Source organism: Antedon mediterranea, chromosome 3, assembly GCF_964355755.1.
Source record: "Antedon mediterranea chromosome 3, ecAntMedi1.1, whole genome shotgun sequence".
In the NCBI taxonomy this organism is placed as follows: Eukaryota; Metazoa; Echinodermata; class Crinoidea; order Comatulida; family Antedonidae; genus Antedon; species Antedon mediterranea.
In genome coordinates, this window is record NC_092672.1 from 26,125,638 (window position 1) to 26,138,907 (window position 13,270).

At 38.0% G+C, this 13,270-nt stretch overlaps 3 protein-coding genes across 3 annotated transcripts; 1 reads left to right on the forward strand and 2 right to left on the reverse strand.

Annotated features, from left to right (window-relative positions):
• Window positions 1–619: 619 nt before the first annotated feature.
• LOC140043762 (beta-lactamase domain-containing protein 2-like) lies at window positions 620–3,762 on the forward strand. The gene is made up of 6 exons (XM_072088237.1): window positions 620–862; window positions 1,188–1,488; window positions 1,571–1,793; window positions 2,452–2,645; window positions 3,064–3,306; window positions 3,580–3,762. The coding sequence occupies exons 1-6, from the start codon at window positions 723–725 to the stop codon at window positions 3,760–3,762; spliced, it is 1,284 nt and encodes a 427-aa protein (XP_071944338.1). The 5' UTR covers window positions 620–722.
• A 1,405-nt stretch (window positions 3,763–5,167) lies between these two features.
• LOC140044217 (uncharacterized) lies at window positions 5,168–9,297 on the reverse strand. The gene has a single exon (XM_072088694.1). It carries the CDS (start codon window positions 9,295–9,297, stop codon window positions 5,467–5,469), a length of 3,831 nt encoding a protein of 1,276 aa, XP_071944795.1. The 3' UTR covers window positions 5,168–5,466.
• Window positions 9,298–12,013: 2,716 nt separating this feature from the next.
• LOC140044218 (craniofacial development protein 2-like) lies at window positions 12,014–12,532 on the reverse strand. The gene has a single exon (XM_072088695.1). It carries the CDS (start codon window positions 12,530–12,532, stop codon window positions 12,014–12,016), a length of 519 nt encoding a protein of 172 aa, XP_071944796.1.
• Between the last annotated feature and the right edge of the window lie 738 nt (window positions 12,533–13,270).

Below are 13,270 nucleotides of genomic sequence, written 5' to 3' on the forward strand. Positions count from 1 at the left end.
TGTCGTGGCGGAATTCTACTGATGTGGATACACGTGTCGTGGTGGAATTCTATTGATGTAGATGCCGTGTCGTGGCGGAATTCTACTGATGTAGATACCGTGTCGTGGTGTAATTTTACTGATGTATATACCGTGCTGTGGCGTAATTCAACCGATGTAGAACGATGTTGTGATAGAATTCTACCGATGTATATACCGCGTCGTGGCGGAATTCTACATATGTAGATACCGTGTCGTGGCGGATTTCTACTGTGTAGTTACCGTGTCGTTGCGGGATTCTACTGATGTAGATTCGATGTCGGCAAATTTCATACTATTCATGTAGATAGTGCCGTTGCGGAAATCTACTTATGTAGATACTATGCCGGTGTCATGGCGGATTTCACACTTAATTCATGGAAGAAATAGTTATTTCATCCATGCTTAATTTAACTGTGCGTGGCGATATTCTACATATATTATATTAAAGATTGTTATGAATTATTGAACAAACAATTCGAATACTACCAGTCACTTAAACTACATAAAAGATTATTACTTATTAGGCAATATTAGTTAAACACCAATATTTACTTGATTCGATAACCCTTAACTTAACCATTGTGTCTGCAATGCATGTCTCATGGTGGTATAAAGGTCGTCTTAAATCAATCTAATCATTTGGGCCTTTTACATAGACTATTATTTTAGAACAGAATAATAATAAAAAGAGTGTAATCAGCATGGATATACGTACAAGTGCAATATTTATTGTACTGTTAGCGTTTTTATTCTACTATGGACCCAAGTTTTCCAAGGAATTACCCGTGGTAGTGGATGGATATACTGCACCTGGGTTCGAATCGTTGCTGGAAGTTATGAGGTAAGGCTAAAAAAAACATTTTTCTCCACTGATGATTTAGAGTTGATATGAAGAGATGAAGGATGAAAAGGTCATGAACAAATGATGATGAGATTGAATGAGGTTGATTAATATGGGGAGAAGAAATTTATGTCAAACATACAGATGAAAGAAACCAAAATCCGTCTATGACAATGATAATATTGAGAAAAGTCAATTGTGGATATTTCGTAGAGTGAGACTACGACAAAATTGAAAGACGGTAATTGATTACGACGTGATAAGATGGCAACGAATAAATGTGACCATGCCATTTCAAGAAAAACATTTTTTTTTTGTTAAACAGAGATAACTTTGTGTCTGGTCCTGAACCAAAGGACAGTGGTTCAGCTTTTGCTGCGTACTATAAAGGAGTCAAAGTGGCACATCTCTGGGGTGGGTATGCAGACTCCGAGTCAAGGTCAGTATGGAAGGAAGACACAATGACAGCAGCATACTCTTGCACCAAAGGTATTGCCGCAATAAGCGTAGCATACCTTGTGGATAAAGGGTTGCTTGACTACAATGTAAAGGTTGCCAAGTACTGGCCGGAGTTTGGCAAAAGTGGAAAAGAAAATATAACAGTGGAGATTCTACTCAGTCACCAGGTAAATATTATTTATTTTTATTAATAAAATAAACAGTATGTTGATTTTAAGAAAGATAGTGAGCATCTTGTATTTTTTACAGGCTGGAATTCCATTTACTCCAGACGTGATGACGTATAATTTATTTCGGGACCATGATGCTTTGGGAGAAGCTTTAGCTGCTACAACACCTTTATGGCAACCCGGTACTCATGGCTACCACGCGCTAACCATGGGATCTTATTGTAGTCAACTCATTAAAAGAGTTGATCCTAAGAATAGGACACTTGGTAGATTCTTTGCGGAAGAAATAGCTATTCCATTTGGTAAGTGTGGTCTTTCGACAAAACTTGTAGCAACCTGTCCATTGTGGGATCATTGTATGTAATTATATCATTCGATGATACCATAGTACAGTAGTTGTTAATATATTGCGGTTCGTTTGAAAGAGAACTTTGGCAAAAATGTTTATTTTATGCGGAATTTAAATTTATTGTTTTTGATGAGCTGAGTGTTATTGATTACAGAGAGATTATGATCGATAAACGTTGACGACCCCGACTTCTTCTTCCTTCTACTTTTCCGCATAGTGTATTTCTCCTTTCCTGATTGTATATCCGAGATATTTTATTTGTCGTCTCCTAATCTCTTTTAGCACACTCCATTGGTAATTGCATGTGTGGAAAATCTCTACACTTGCGCTACAATTACAAGCAATATTTCTTTAATTCATGTTTGTTAAAACGGACAAAGTTATTCATTATGAAAGTACACATTTTTCATCATAAAATAAACGTCTTCTTTCTTTTCAATAGTTTTGGTACTGATGCTGATAAAAGCAATGTAGCAACCAATTACTTTAAAGAGTGTCTATTATTATGTCTTTACGCAGATTGTAAACATTGATCTCTAAGAGATACGCTGTGTTTCATGATTTTATTATTACTTGATGATTTTATTAAGAAATGCTTTAATTGCTTGCAGATATTGACTTTCACATAGGACTTCCTTTGAAGGAAAACTATCGAGTAGCCAGACTTTCATTCTTATCTAACAACAATGCTCTGCGAGTATTAAAAGGGATTACGAAAGAAAAAAATCGTAGGATTGCTTACGCATATATGCAACCTGGCAGTCTTGTGAATAAATTACTCGTCAATGCCGGTGAAGTTGGAGAGGTAACAAGCACGTTAATCGTTGTATTACTAGATTAACTTGACACTATCCCCGTTAAACACTTAAATGCAATGTCCTCCATATCACCAAAAATACACAATGGATTATAACAGGTACAGGGCTGACATTTTAACAATATTTTGCTTGAAAGGACCTTTAAGTCAAGATATAGTACTTTCCAAATGAACAAACTCCGTCATAAGAATTTTTTTTTTACGGAAACAATATTCGTTATTTTGACAATAAACGTAAGCAAAATCAGTGACCTTAAGTAAAATCATAAACAGCATTGACTTTAAGCTGAGAGGATCAGTTTATAAGAATTACCTGTCGTTTCAATCATTCGGTTTGAAAAGCTGTATGGGCAAAACATATAAACATTATAAAATGAATATAATTAATGTTTTCTTTCTGTTACAGTTATGGCATTATAATGACCCGTATGTACGATCTATAGAAATTCCATCAGCGCTAGGAATTGGTACTGCGGAATCTTTAGCTAAAATCTACGGTATACTTGCTAACGGTGGAAGCTTCAACGGTAAAACTCTACTGTCGCCAGGGTTGATTGAGAAGTTAAATTCTGTTGTTGTGCCAGGTGTTGATGCAATATTCAATTACCCGTCTCTTATAGGTTTGGGAACCATGATTACACAACTAAATGTAGGTATATTTCTAAAATATTTACCACTTTTTATAACAAACAAAAAATGTATTATTTTTTATAATTTAAATTTGTTGTGGACTCGTCTCAATCTTTTTCTTTTATTACAAAATATTATCCCGGATAATATTATCCCGGATATTAGCCTATCCCGGATATTAGCCCGAATATTATCACGAAATTTAGAGAGTCTGGTCTTAGTTCTTTAGTTTAAGTTTTATATTCATCATTTCCAGTTATTACATGATTTATTTTGTTTCTTTCTACCACAGGAAACGAATACTTTCGGACATCCAGGTAACGGAGGTCAGATGTCAGCTGCTGATCCCAAGATGCGCCTTGGATACGCTTTTCTATCCCGTCATTCGTCATCCTATGGTTCTGGAAACGACCCTCGATACCTAGTACTGCGTGACGAACTTTACAACTGTGTCAGAAAACTGAACAAGAATTAAATAATATACAGGTTATAGGCCTGTGTTATTTTGGAGAGGGCTTCTCATAGCATTATGAGTTGTTATGCCTAATGATAATTAAATATATTAATACTTAATTAATTAATACTTTCCATACATATATCTTGTAAAGCGCGGCAAAACCACAACAAATTCCAGTTTCCAAACATGGTTATAAGCTTAATATTTATGATAATCATGATAAGAAATATGATTCCAAACTCATAACACTATCAAAATAATGTACAGTAGGCCTATTGCTTATAATATGGCTGTATTTAAAGAAGGGTTTGTTTTTCATATTTAATAATAATGATAATAATAAATTGTCTGTTTTGTATCTTTGGGTTAAAGTACTGTTCACCAGCCATTGGAATTACTAGAATATTAAATACAAAATATTGAGTAAATGCGTATTGGAGCTGTAGCTTGGTTATAATTTACTTGCAATCACACGGTCCAGGTTACAATCCTGATCTACTGCGAGGGTATAATTCGAAGACTGTTTCTATAGTTATCTAAACCTCAGACGAGACGATTAGTGATATGTATAGGCCTAAGATACATTATAGTTTATCCATCCTGTATTGGCGAGTTTTGTTTAGCTATTGGATGGGTATATATAAACAACACATGTTTAGTAATAGGCCTAATCAGCAAAATAACACACGTCCAAAAGGGTTAACTTAAATCTCAGTACCAAAGTACTAAAGTATTAATTTGTTTGCTTTAGCATCGCTAAGTATCAATACAATAAAAACAATAAAAATGTCTTCTTGTCTCATGATGCATATCATTTTTATGATTAAATATCTCGATGTTTTCCACATTACTGGTACTGGTACTGGTTCAAATAACCGTCTCAAAGAGACATCTGGTAGATTGACTTAAAGTTGGCATTTGTATGTGTTACTTTTAAATGTACAGTATGAGAGTGACTACTACCAAATTGCACAGTCACAAAACAACTTATAAAACAGTTCATATATACAGTTAAAACATTGCTGGGAATTATAAATTTCTGTTGAAGCAGGCTCCAATGAAGTTGCATCTAGTAAGTTGATTTTGTTGTACAACTCTATCAAGTACTGATGGTATCTTCCGACCTCTTCGTTTACTTTGTGTTGTGTGAAAAGTAAGAATTTTTGTAGGATCTTCATTTTCTTTTCAAATTACATGTCCGATCCAGTTGAATTGTTGCTTGTAGACATATTCTTCTAGCGGTTGACAGCCAGTAATTTTGTAGAGATCGTCATTATTGTAAAGAAGACCCGTGTCACACGTTAACGTTTCCAAACAACTTTAATTCAACAATGATCAGATGTTCGAAATCTGCAACAATAACAAATTACATAAACACAAGCATCTAAAGGCTAAGCCTAAAACAAAGCTAGGCCTACTAGGCCTACACCACTGTAAAGCTACCAAAAGCAAACTAGACAAAAAACTCCTTAGAGCTACAGTATATAATAATATCAAAGTGCTATACAGTGAATGCACTACTCAAAGAACTTACACTATTACGTCTACATTAAGGTTGTATTTCACGGGAATTCTCTTAAGATGTGCGTATCAATCACCAATTCAAAGATTCACGTGGTCAACATGACCTCTGACCAACTCTTATTATCTAGAACTAGAGAGGGCGCTAAACCATTAAACAAGATATAAAGTCAAACTTTACATTCCGCCCCACGAAACAAACTATTCATCAATGTCGTCTACTGCCACTAGAACGATCAATCGTTGCACTGCACGAGTTACAGTCTGCTTCGCATTTCTATCTTCATTTCTTAATTCAACTTGCACCGTTCTCACTTTTCCGTTTATGTCTGGATACACACTGGAACCCAATCCCATCCTCCATTTCCCACGGGCGGTGTTGCTATCCTGCACCAACACGACATCTCCGATCTGCATATTTCTCTTCTCATGATGCCATTTTTGTCTAACTATTAATGATGGGAAGTAATCTCTATTCCATTTAACCCAGAAAGACTTTATTAAGCTTTGTACAAATTCGATACGGTTTCTAGGGTTATTGGTAGCTCTCCATGGTCCACTCGGTACTCTGGTTGTAGCACGTCCCAATAAAATCGTATTTGGACCTAAGTATGCCCCATCTTCGGGATCGGTTGGATGTCTCCCAATTGGCCTTTTGTTAACCAAGTTGGCTACCTCAAATAGCACGGTTTGTAATTCGTTAAATGGAAGAACTTGTCCACCAATGGCATGATGTATACCTTTCTTTATACCTTTGATCAGTATCTCTGTTACTCCATTTTGCCAGGGAGAATCCGCGGCTGAAAACTTCCAAGTAGTACCTTTGGTGATGCCGAAATCATGAAGATCACTCTCCTGCCCTCCGTCAATTACCCCTTTTAACTCCTTCGAAGCAGAAACTAATTGATTGTATATCTCAGTGGGGTATCCTCTTATGGACACAAATCTACGAAATGCTTGTAGAAATCCAGTTGTGCTGTAGTCCGTGGCGAGGTCTAGATATACGGCTTGAGTAACCAAACAGGTGAATATGATTCCATAAGCTTTTCCTCTTGCTCTCTTGTTTACTTCGCCACGAGTTATAAATGGACCAAACAAGTCAACACCGATGAATGACCATGGTGGAGAAGGCTTCAATCGCTCAATAGGTAATTGCCCCATCTGTTGTCCGGACATGTCTTTCTCTCTCTTCCTACAAGGAACACAATGGTGTCTGACGCTTTTGGCTAATCTCTGTAAATTCAGAATCCAATACCTCAAACGAACAAGGGATACGGTAGACTGTACACCACAATGACTCCTATTATGTGCATGTGTAACATATAGTTTCGAAAATCGATGGTTTGCTGTCAATAGCGGTACTTCTTGGTTGTTGTAGCTAAAGTTAATATGCCTCTGCGCACGAGCTCCTACTACAATCGCACCATCATCTTGTACTCTAGGTGATAGCTTAGCATACTGGTCATCGAATCGTTTTTCATTGTTTATGAGCATGTCCATTATTGGTTTTTGGCACTCGATAATCCACAAGAGTTCGGCTTCATTGATGTCATTTGCTGTTAGAACATTTAAAGCGCCGGCAATTTTTTTCATTTTATACATGTTTTTCATTTTCGTGTTGTATGCAGCAGCCTTCTCTGGATCCTTTTTTAACCTATTCTCAAGAGATTTTAGAGCGAAAAGTGCGGCGTTTCGATTATTTGGCAATTCAGCTGGGTCTTTAATCCAGGGATATTCTGCAATCCAATGAGAACCACAAAATTTGAGATTTTTCTCGATCAACGCCAATTCCCTTTCTTCCTTCAGTGTGTATTCCTTTGCGCCAACGGGACATCTCCCACAACGACAGCTACCACATTGAGGGTTGCACTGAACACCCATTCCTGCCATCTTAATAAATGAATCCAAACTGCAAGTTGTAACATGATGTATTAATGCTGCAGTCTTTACAAGCGTTGTTGTATTTTCTTTTAGGGTTGGATGTGAACCGCCCAAGCATTTTCCAAATCGGTTTTCGAGCAAAAGTAGATGTTCCGCAGCTTCCATTCTTATTGGGTGATAACCTGCGTACTCGTATCCTACAAGCAAGTCAACTTGGCCAGTTGGTCGCTTGATCTCTTCAAATCGGACTTTACTGAATAGTCCCACTACATGCTGCACTGCTATGCATTCTATATTTGACGTAATCTGGTCAATACCGTATGCAGATATGTTGATCACGGATCCCTGTTTGTCGATTAGAGGTACAATATAATGGAAACTGTCTATTTCCTCCGTTAGTCCTCCAATCTTCGTAATGGCAATTTTCACAGGCTGACCCTTAAGCTTGGCTGCCCTTGCCGATTTGTTTGTTACGAGAGATGCCGTTGCACAGCCATCAAACAAGACATTCATATGCCCAGCTCCCACCTTTATGCTCATCAACTGCAAAAGGCAGGCTCCAGTTTGTTTAGAAGTGGCGACCCCCGTGTGGTGATTTAATGTTGTTTTGGGTTGACTATTGTCTCCAACAGTATCGTCATGTAGGCTTGAGTGGTGTAAGCGTGAACATTCAGATACACCACATTGTCGTTTGTTTTTGCATTCAGCTATACGATGCCCTCTTACTAGGCAGCCAAAACATGCACCCTTGGCCCTAACAAGTTGTGTTTTGTCAGATAGGTTCATTGCAATGTAAGCCCGGCATTCAGGCGTGGTATGCTGGCCCATGTCATGGACTAAGCAGTTCTTGTTGTTTTCAGATTTGGGTGCGTCGTTTCTCTCTTCAATGTTTGTGGTGTTAATGGTAAAGCGCGAAGACGGCTTCGATCTCACTCCCGACACTTCGTATTCTACACTTTTCTTTTCCCTCACTAAAAATTTAAGAAGGGCAGGAAATCTGTCAGTTCTATCAATTACTGCTTTTTCATCATATAATGACCTTGACCATTCTCTTCGAATAGCAGGTGGCAATCTCCTCTCAATGTCACTAACCACTCTGGTGTTGGACATTTCCTTCTCCATTCCTAATTTCCGTAGGTCATTATGACCTCTCTCGATGATGTCGACAAACTCAACAAATCTTTTGTCGTCTCCGTCTTTGAGTGAGTCGATACTTTCAAAGTCATGCATAACGGCATCTGCTAATTTTATTGGGTCGCCATACCGCTCATCCAATCGCTTCCATATTTCGTTGATATCATCATCTACGGCGCCTACAACTTGTAGAGGTTTTTCTCCAAGAGATTTCCGCAAAACAAATGCTGCTTGATCCCTTGTGGTCTCAGGCAAAATGAATTTTAGAAAGTCTGTTTTGAATCTAGGGTAGGCCCTTACATCTCCGTCAAAGGTTGGCAATCGCATTTTTTCCAATTGTATACCGCCTTTTCTCTTTTCATCTACTGTCTTCTGAGTTTTGCTTTTGTCGAGGTGCTCCAAAATTATAGCAACAGCACTACTGGTCTCGCCGTACTTATCACGTACTGACTGGAGCCACAGATTTTCATTTATTGCCTCTTCATTAGGAAGCATGGAAACGTATTGCATATGTGCAGTTTTTACGTCTTCCATCAATTTTACAAGGTCAGCCCTTGCAGCTTTAACACCCTCAACAGAATTCTTGTTAATCAATTGGATTATCTGATCGCAAAGTTGTTGAAAATCATCATGTTGTATGCTACGAACGTTTTTCGCTCTCATTGCTGATATTTGGACTTCTTCCTCCTGCAGATGCCTTCTGTCAATTGCCTCGGAATCTATGTGCTGTTCATTAATGCGTGTTTTGTGTCTAAGTATCATTTCTCTTACTTCATCATATGTCTTCTCTAGTTGGCCAATCCAATTCTCATTCTCCTCTTCGTCCTTTGCAGACTGTAAAACTACTGATTCATGTTGATCGTTTACTGATTTCCAGGCTTCCTTCAAGTCAGCATTCAGCATATGTACATATTCTATTGTTTTATTCTGGTCAATTGCGGCGACGATAGAATTACAAATTCTTGTAAAACGTCCCTTGGCAATACGTCTCAATTTCTTATAATCGGGGTCAGCCATGTTTTATAGAATAAAATTAAAGTTGGTGATTCAAGTGAATACAGTTCTGTGTATACAGTAATACAAGGATGTAGCTCCTGGCGCAGTCAAATATTGGTATCACACCGAAAGAACGGTAACTTGAGTGCGTGATGAGCAGGTTCATAAACAGGTCAGCAGAGTGCTGTCACTTCTCACTGTGCACGTAGAACACAGTATTTCGAATGTAAAGAAGACCCGTGTCACACGTTAACGTTTCCAAACAACTTTAATTCAACAATGATCAGATGTTCGAAATCTGCAACAATAACAAATTACATAAACACAAGCATCTAAAGGCTAAGCCTAAAACAAAGCTAGGCCTACTAGGCCTACACCACTGTAAAGCTACCAAAAGCAAACTAGACAAAAAACTCCTTAGAGCTACAGTATATAATAATATCAAAGTGCTATACAGTGAATGCACTACTCAAAGAACTTACACTATTACGTCTACATTAAGGTTGTATTTTACGGGAATTCTCTTAAGATGTGCGTATCAATCACCAATTCAAAGATTCACGTGGTCAACATGACCTCTGACCAACTCTTATTATCTAGAACTAGAGAGGGCGCTAAACCATTAAACAAGATATAAAGTCAAACTTTACAATTATCAATTACGTAACGCCAGTCTATATAGTTTTCATCTGTTTCTTCATCTGAAGATATGTCTACATGGTTTGGTGGGCAGACCCTTTGAAAGCCATTCACTAGCATTCTTCTTAGGAAGGTTTTGTATGTTGTACTAAGTTTGCACATTTCACTTCCTGTTGCCCTCCAAGCATGGCAACCATAGGTGAGTCTACTCCTAACTAGACCATTAAGAAACATCATTCTTGTTTGTAGGTGGATCGTTCTGTTGGTAAGGAATGCCATATTCTCTGAAAAAGCTCCCTTGGCTGAATTGATTCTGTATTTTACTTCTTGATCTCCAATATGAACATCATTGTAGGTAGCCCATACACCAAGGTATCTAAAGTGTGTTACGTTGTTAATGTGTACGCCGCAAATTTGTATGATGCATCTTGGGTATTCTTCAACTTCCTCTTTCCAGTTCCATATAATGGTTTCTGTTTTGGGGGCACTAATTCTTAGACCAAATTCCAGACAAACTTCATTCAAGATGTTCACAATGGTTTGCAGTTCTTCTTGTGACCAGTAGCTTACAGCAAAGTTGTCAGCATAGCCTATTTCAAAAGTCGTCATAGATGCCCCTTGACGGTGCTTTACATCTTTGAGCATGATTTGTAGCTTCAATAGGAATTAGGTATTGTATCATTTGGCCATCCAAACTAGCATCTTTACAGCGTTGTTTGAACACTCTAATAACGTAATCAAAATATTGGTTAAACATGCTGGTACTCTTAATACCACCCTGTCGCACACAAGAAGATGTTTCAAACTTATCATCACTCGGATCGTCGTCAGCAAGGTATGTTTTCGTTGAGCTGTACCTGATTGTATAATGTCAATCATAATAGTAGACTGGTTTAAGTGAAACCTATTACGAACGCTTAGGAAAAGAAGATTACGATTCACATGGTCGAATGCTGCTGTTAAATCAATGAAGCATGTATAGAGTTTGCGATTGAGCTATATGCAATTTCCTGGATCTGCTTGATTACATATATAGCATCATTGCACCCTCTGTTGGACCTGAATCCAAACTGTGTGCGTAGAAGTTGACTTTCATAAAAGATGGAAAAACGTGAAAGAATGATAACCATAAGTATCTTTGAAAAAGTAGACCCAATCGATATTCCTCTATACATTGATGGATCAAGTGGACTGCCTTTTTTTTCCAAATGGTTGTTAATTTGGACAGTTCCCAATCACTTGGTACCTCTTTGGTTCTCCAAATTTCCTCAAACAGTCTATGTACATGGTCGACGAATACTGGGTTCTCTGTGGCGACTTGCAACATTTCAGAAGCGACATCTAGGGTAGCTTTGCGACATTTTAGATGTCCGATTGCATCAATAATTTCTTTCTTGGACGGAGTTTCATCGTCTATCTCAAATTCTGGTTGTCTCAAGTTGATTATATATTCTGGAGGTGTGCTAATTTCATCTGGGATTTTAAGGCTAGATTGGTCTGGATTAAAGTGATCTTTAAAGTGTTCACGTAATCCAGGACATTTTATAGGCTTTGGTAATTTTCTTATAACATCACCGTGCTCCTTAGCTTTTCTCCATAAATCAAATATTTTTCTATTTTGGTGGGCTTCATTTAACTTGCTTGCTTCTTCATACAAATATTCATTCCGTAGTTCCTTCACCCTTATCTTAATTGCTTTCTGCATAGCCTTTATCTCCTCTTCTTTGTAGGTAACTGTGCTTTTGTTAATATTCTTTATTTCTTTTATAAGCTGTTGTAGTCTTTCATCACCATCCCATGGATGAGCATTTTGGTTTCTTGTTTTCTTCGGGACTTCTTCAACTGCCTTATTTAGCACTGTCATAAGTGTTGTATAGCGCTCAGTTGATATAGTGGTTGTTGTCTTTTCAGGAGAAGTAATTTTATTAATTTCTTCTTCTATCTTTGTTTTAACATTATTTCTTACTTCTCGATCTTTAAGTTTACTCATGTTGGCTCTCTTGCTCTGTTTTTTCTTTTTATGCTTCTTCAACCTGGCTGCTTTGTTGGCTGGTGTTGTCATATTACTCACAAGGATTCTATAATCCGACGAAAGATATTAGTTGTTATAGACTCTTGTGTCAGTAACATACTTCCTCAACCAGTGATCACATATGTTGTAATCTAGTGTTTTCTTTGTAACACCATCGTTGCTATGCCAAGTGATCCGATGAACGTTTGGATGGTCAAACCAGGTGTTCAGTATGCATAGCTTGAAGTCAGAGCAGTAGTTGATGAGTCTTGTGCCATTGTCGTTACTAATGTCATCTGTGTCTTGAAATCTATGTAGGTTTCCATCAAAGAGTGATTTTCTGGTTGTTATTGTTGATGTTGCATTAAAGTCTCCCATCAGTAAGAGTTTTGTGTTGTTCTCGACTCTTGTTACTTTGGAGAGTTTTGCATAGAAAATATCCTTTGGTGATTCTGAACCGGATTCCGTAGGAGAGTACGCAGACAAAATTCTTAATTTACAATTTTTTATTGTGACGTCTATTGCCATTAGACGTTCATATACATAATGAACATTAGACACTTTGATATGGGGTGACTGTTTGATGGCAATAGCAACCCCATACATCTTTTTGATTTTCAGTCCAGTCCAGTATACATTGTAGCCCTCATGAGATTGCACCGGTACTAATCCATCTCACTTCCTGCATACACACGATGTCAAGGTTTGCTGCTTTAATTTGAATGAGGGTTTCATGTAGTAAGAAGTCATCTGAGCAGGTATTAACATTAATCTGTCCTGCTCGCCAATGAAAATATTTTGCAGGCTTTTGTTTCCTAACTGCTTCTTGTACTTTCTTGTTTATGTTAGAAAGGTTTTTAGAATCTATATCTTTATTACTCTTTAGCCCCTTTCTCACAGAGTTGTGTGCCAGGAATATTGCGGGAATATACCATTACCATGCCGGTATGGTTTTCTGTGAGAACGGGTCGTCTTGGCATCATGCCGGCACCATGCCGGCATCGACATGACCTGCTTTAGACCTAGTAATATTCTAGGGATATTCCCCGCAATGCCAGACGGGCATTCTGTGAGAACGTATTGCCGTTATATTCCGGGGTTCCCCGTCGAGGCTTTGACACCTTGCGCAGTCAAGTGTATCACTTTGGCGCCTATTCAATTCAATTAACAATAATAATGTCGAACTGGAGGGATAATGAGATAAGAGAGCTGCTTAAAATAAGGGGACAAGAAGAAATTTGTAGCATAATCTATATAGGCCGCTAGGCTAGGCCAGCCATAGCTCTTTGTTTGTTGGTGCCTGACCTTTCGTCGCCTTGCTTGTAAATTGTAGGCCTACAGCCT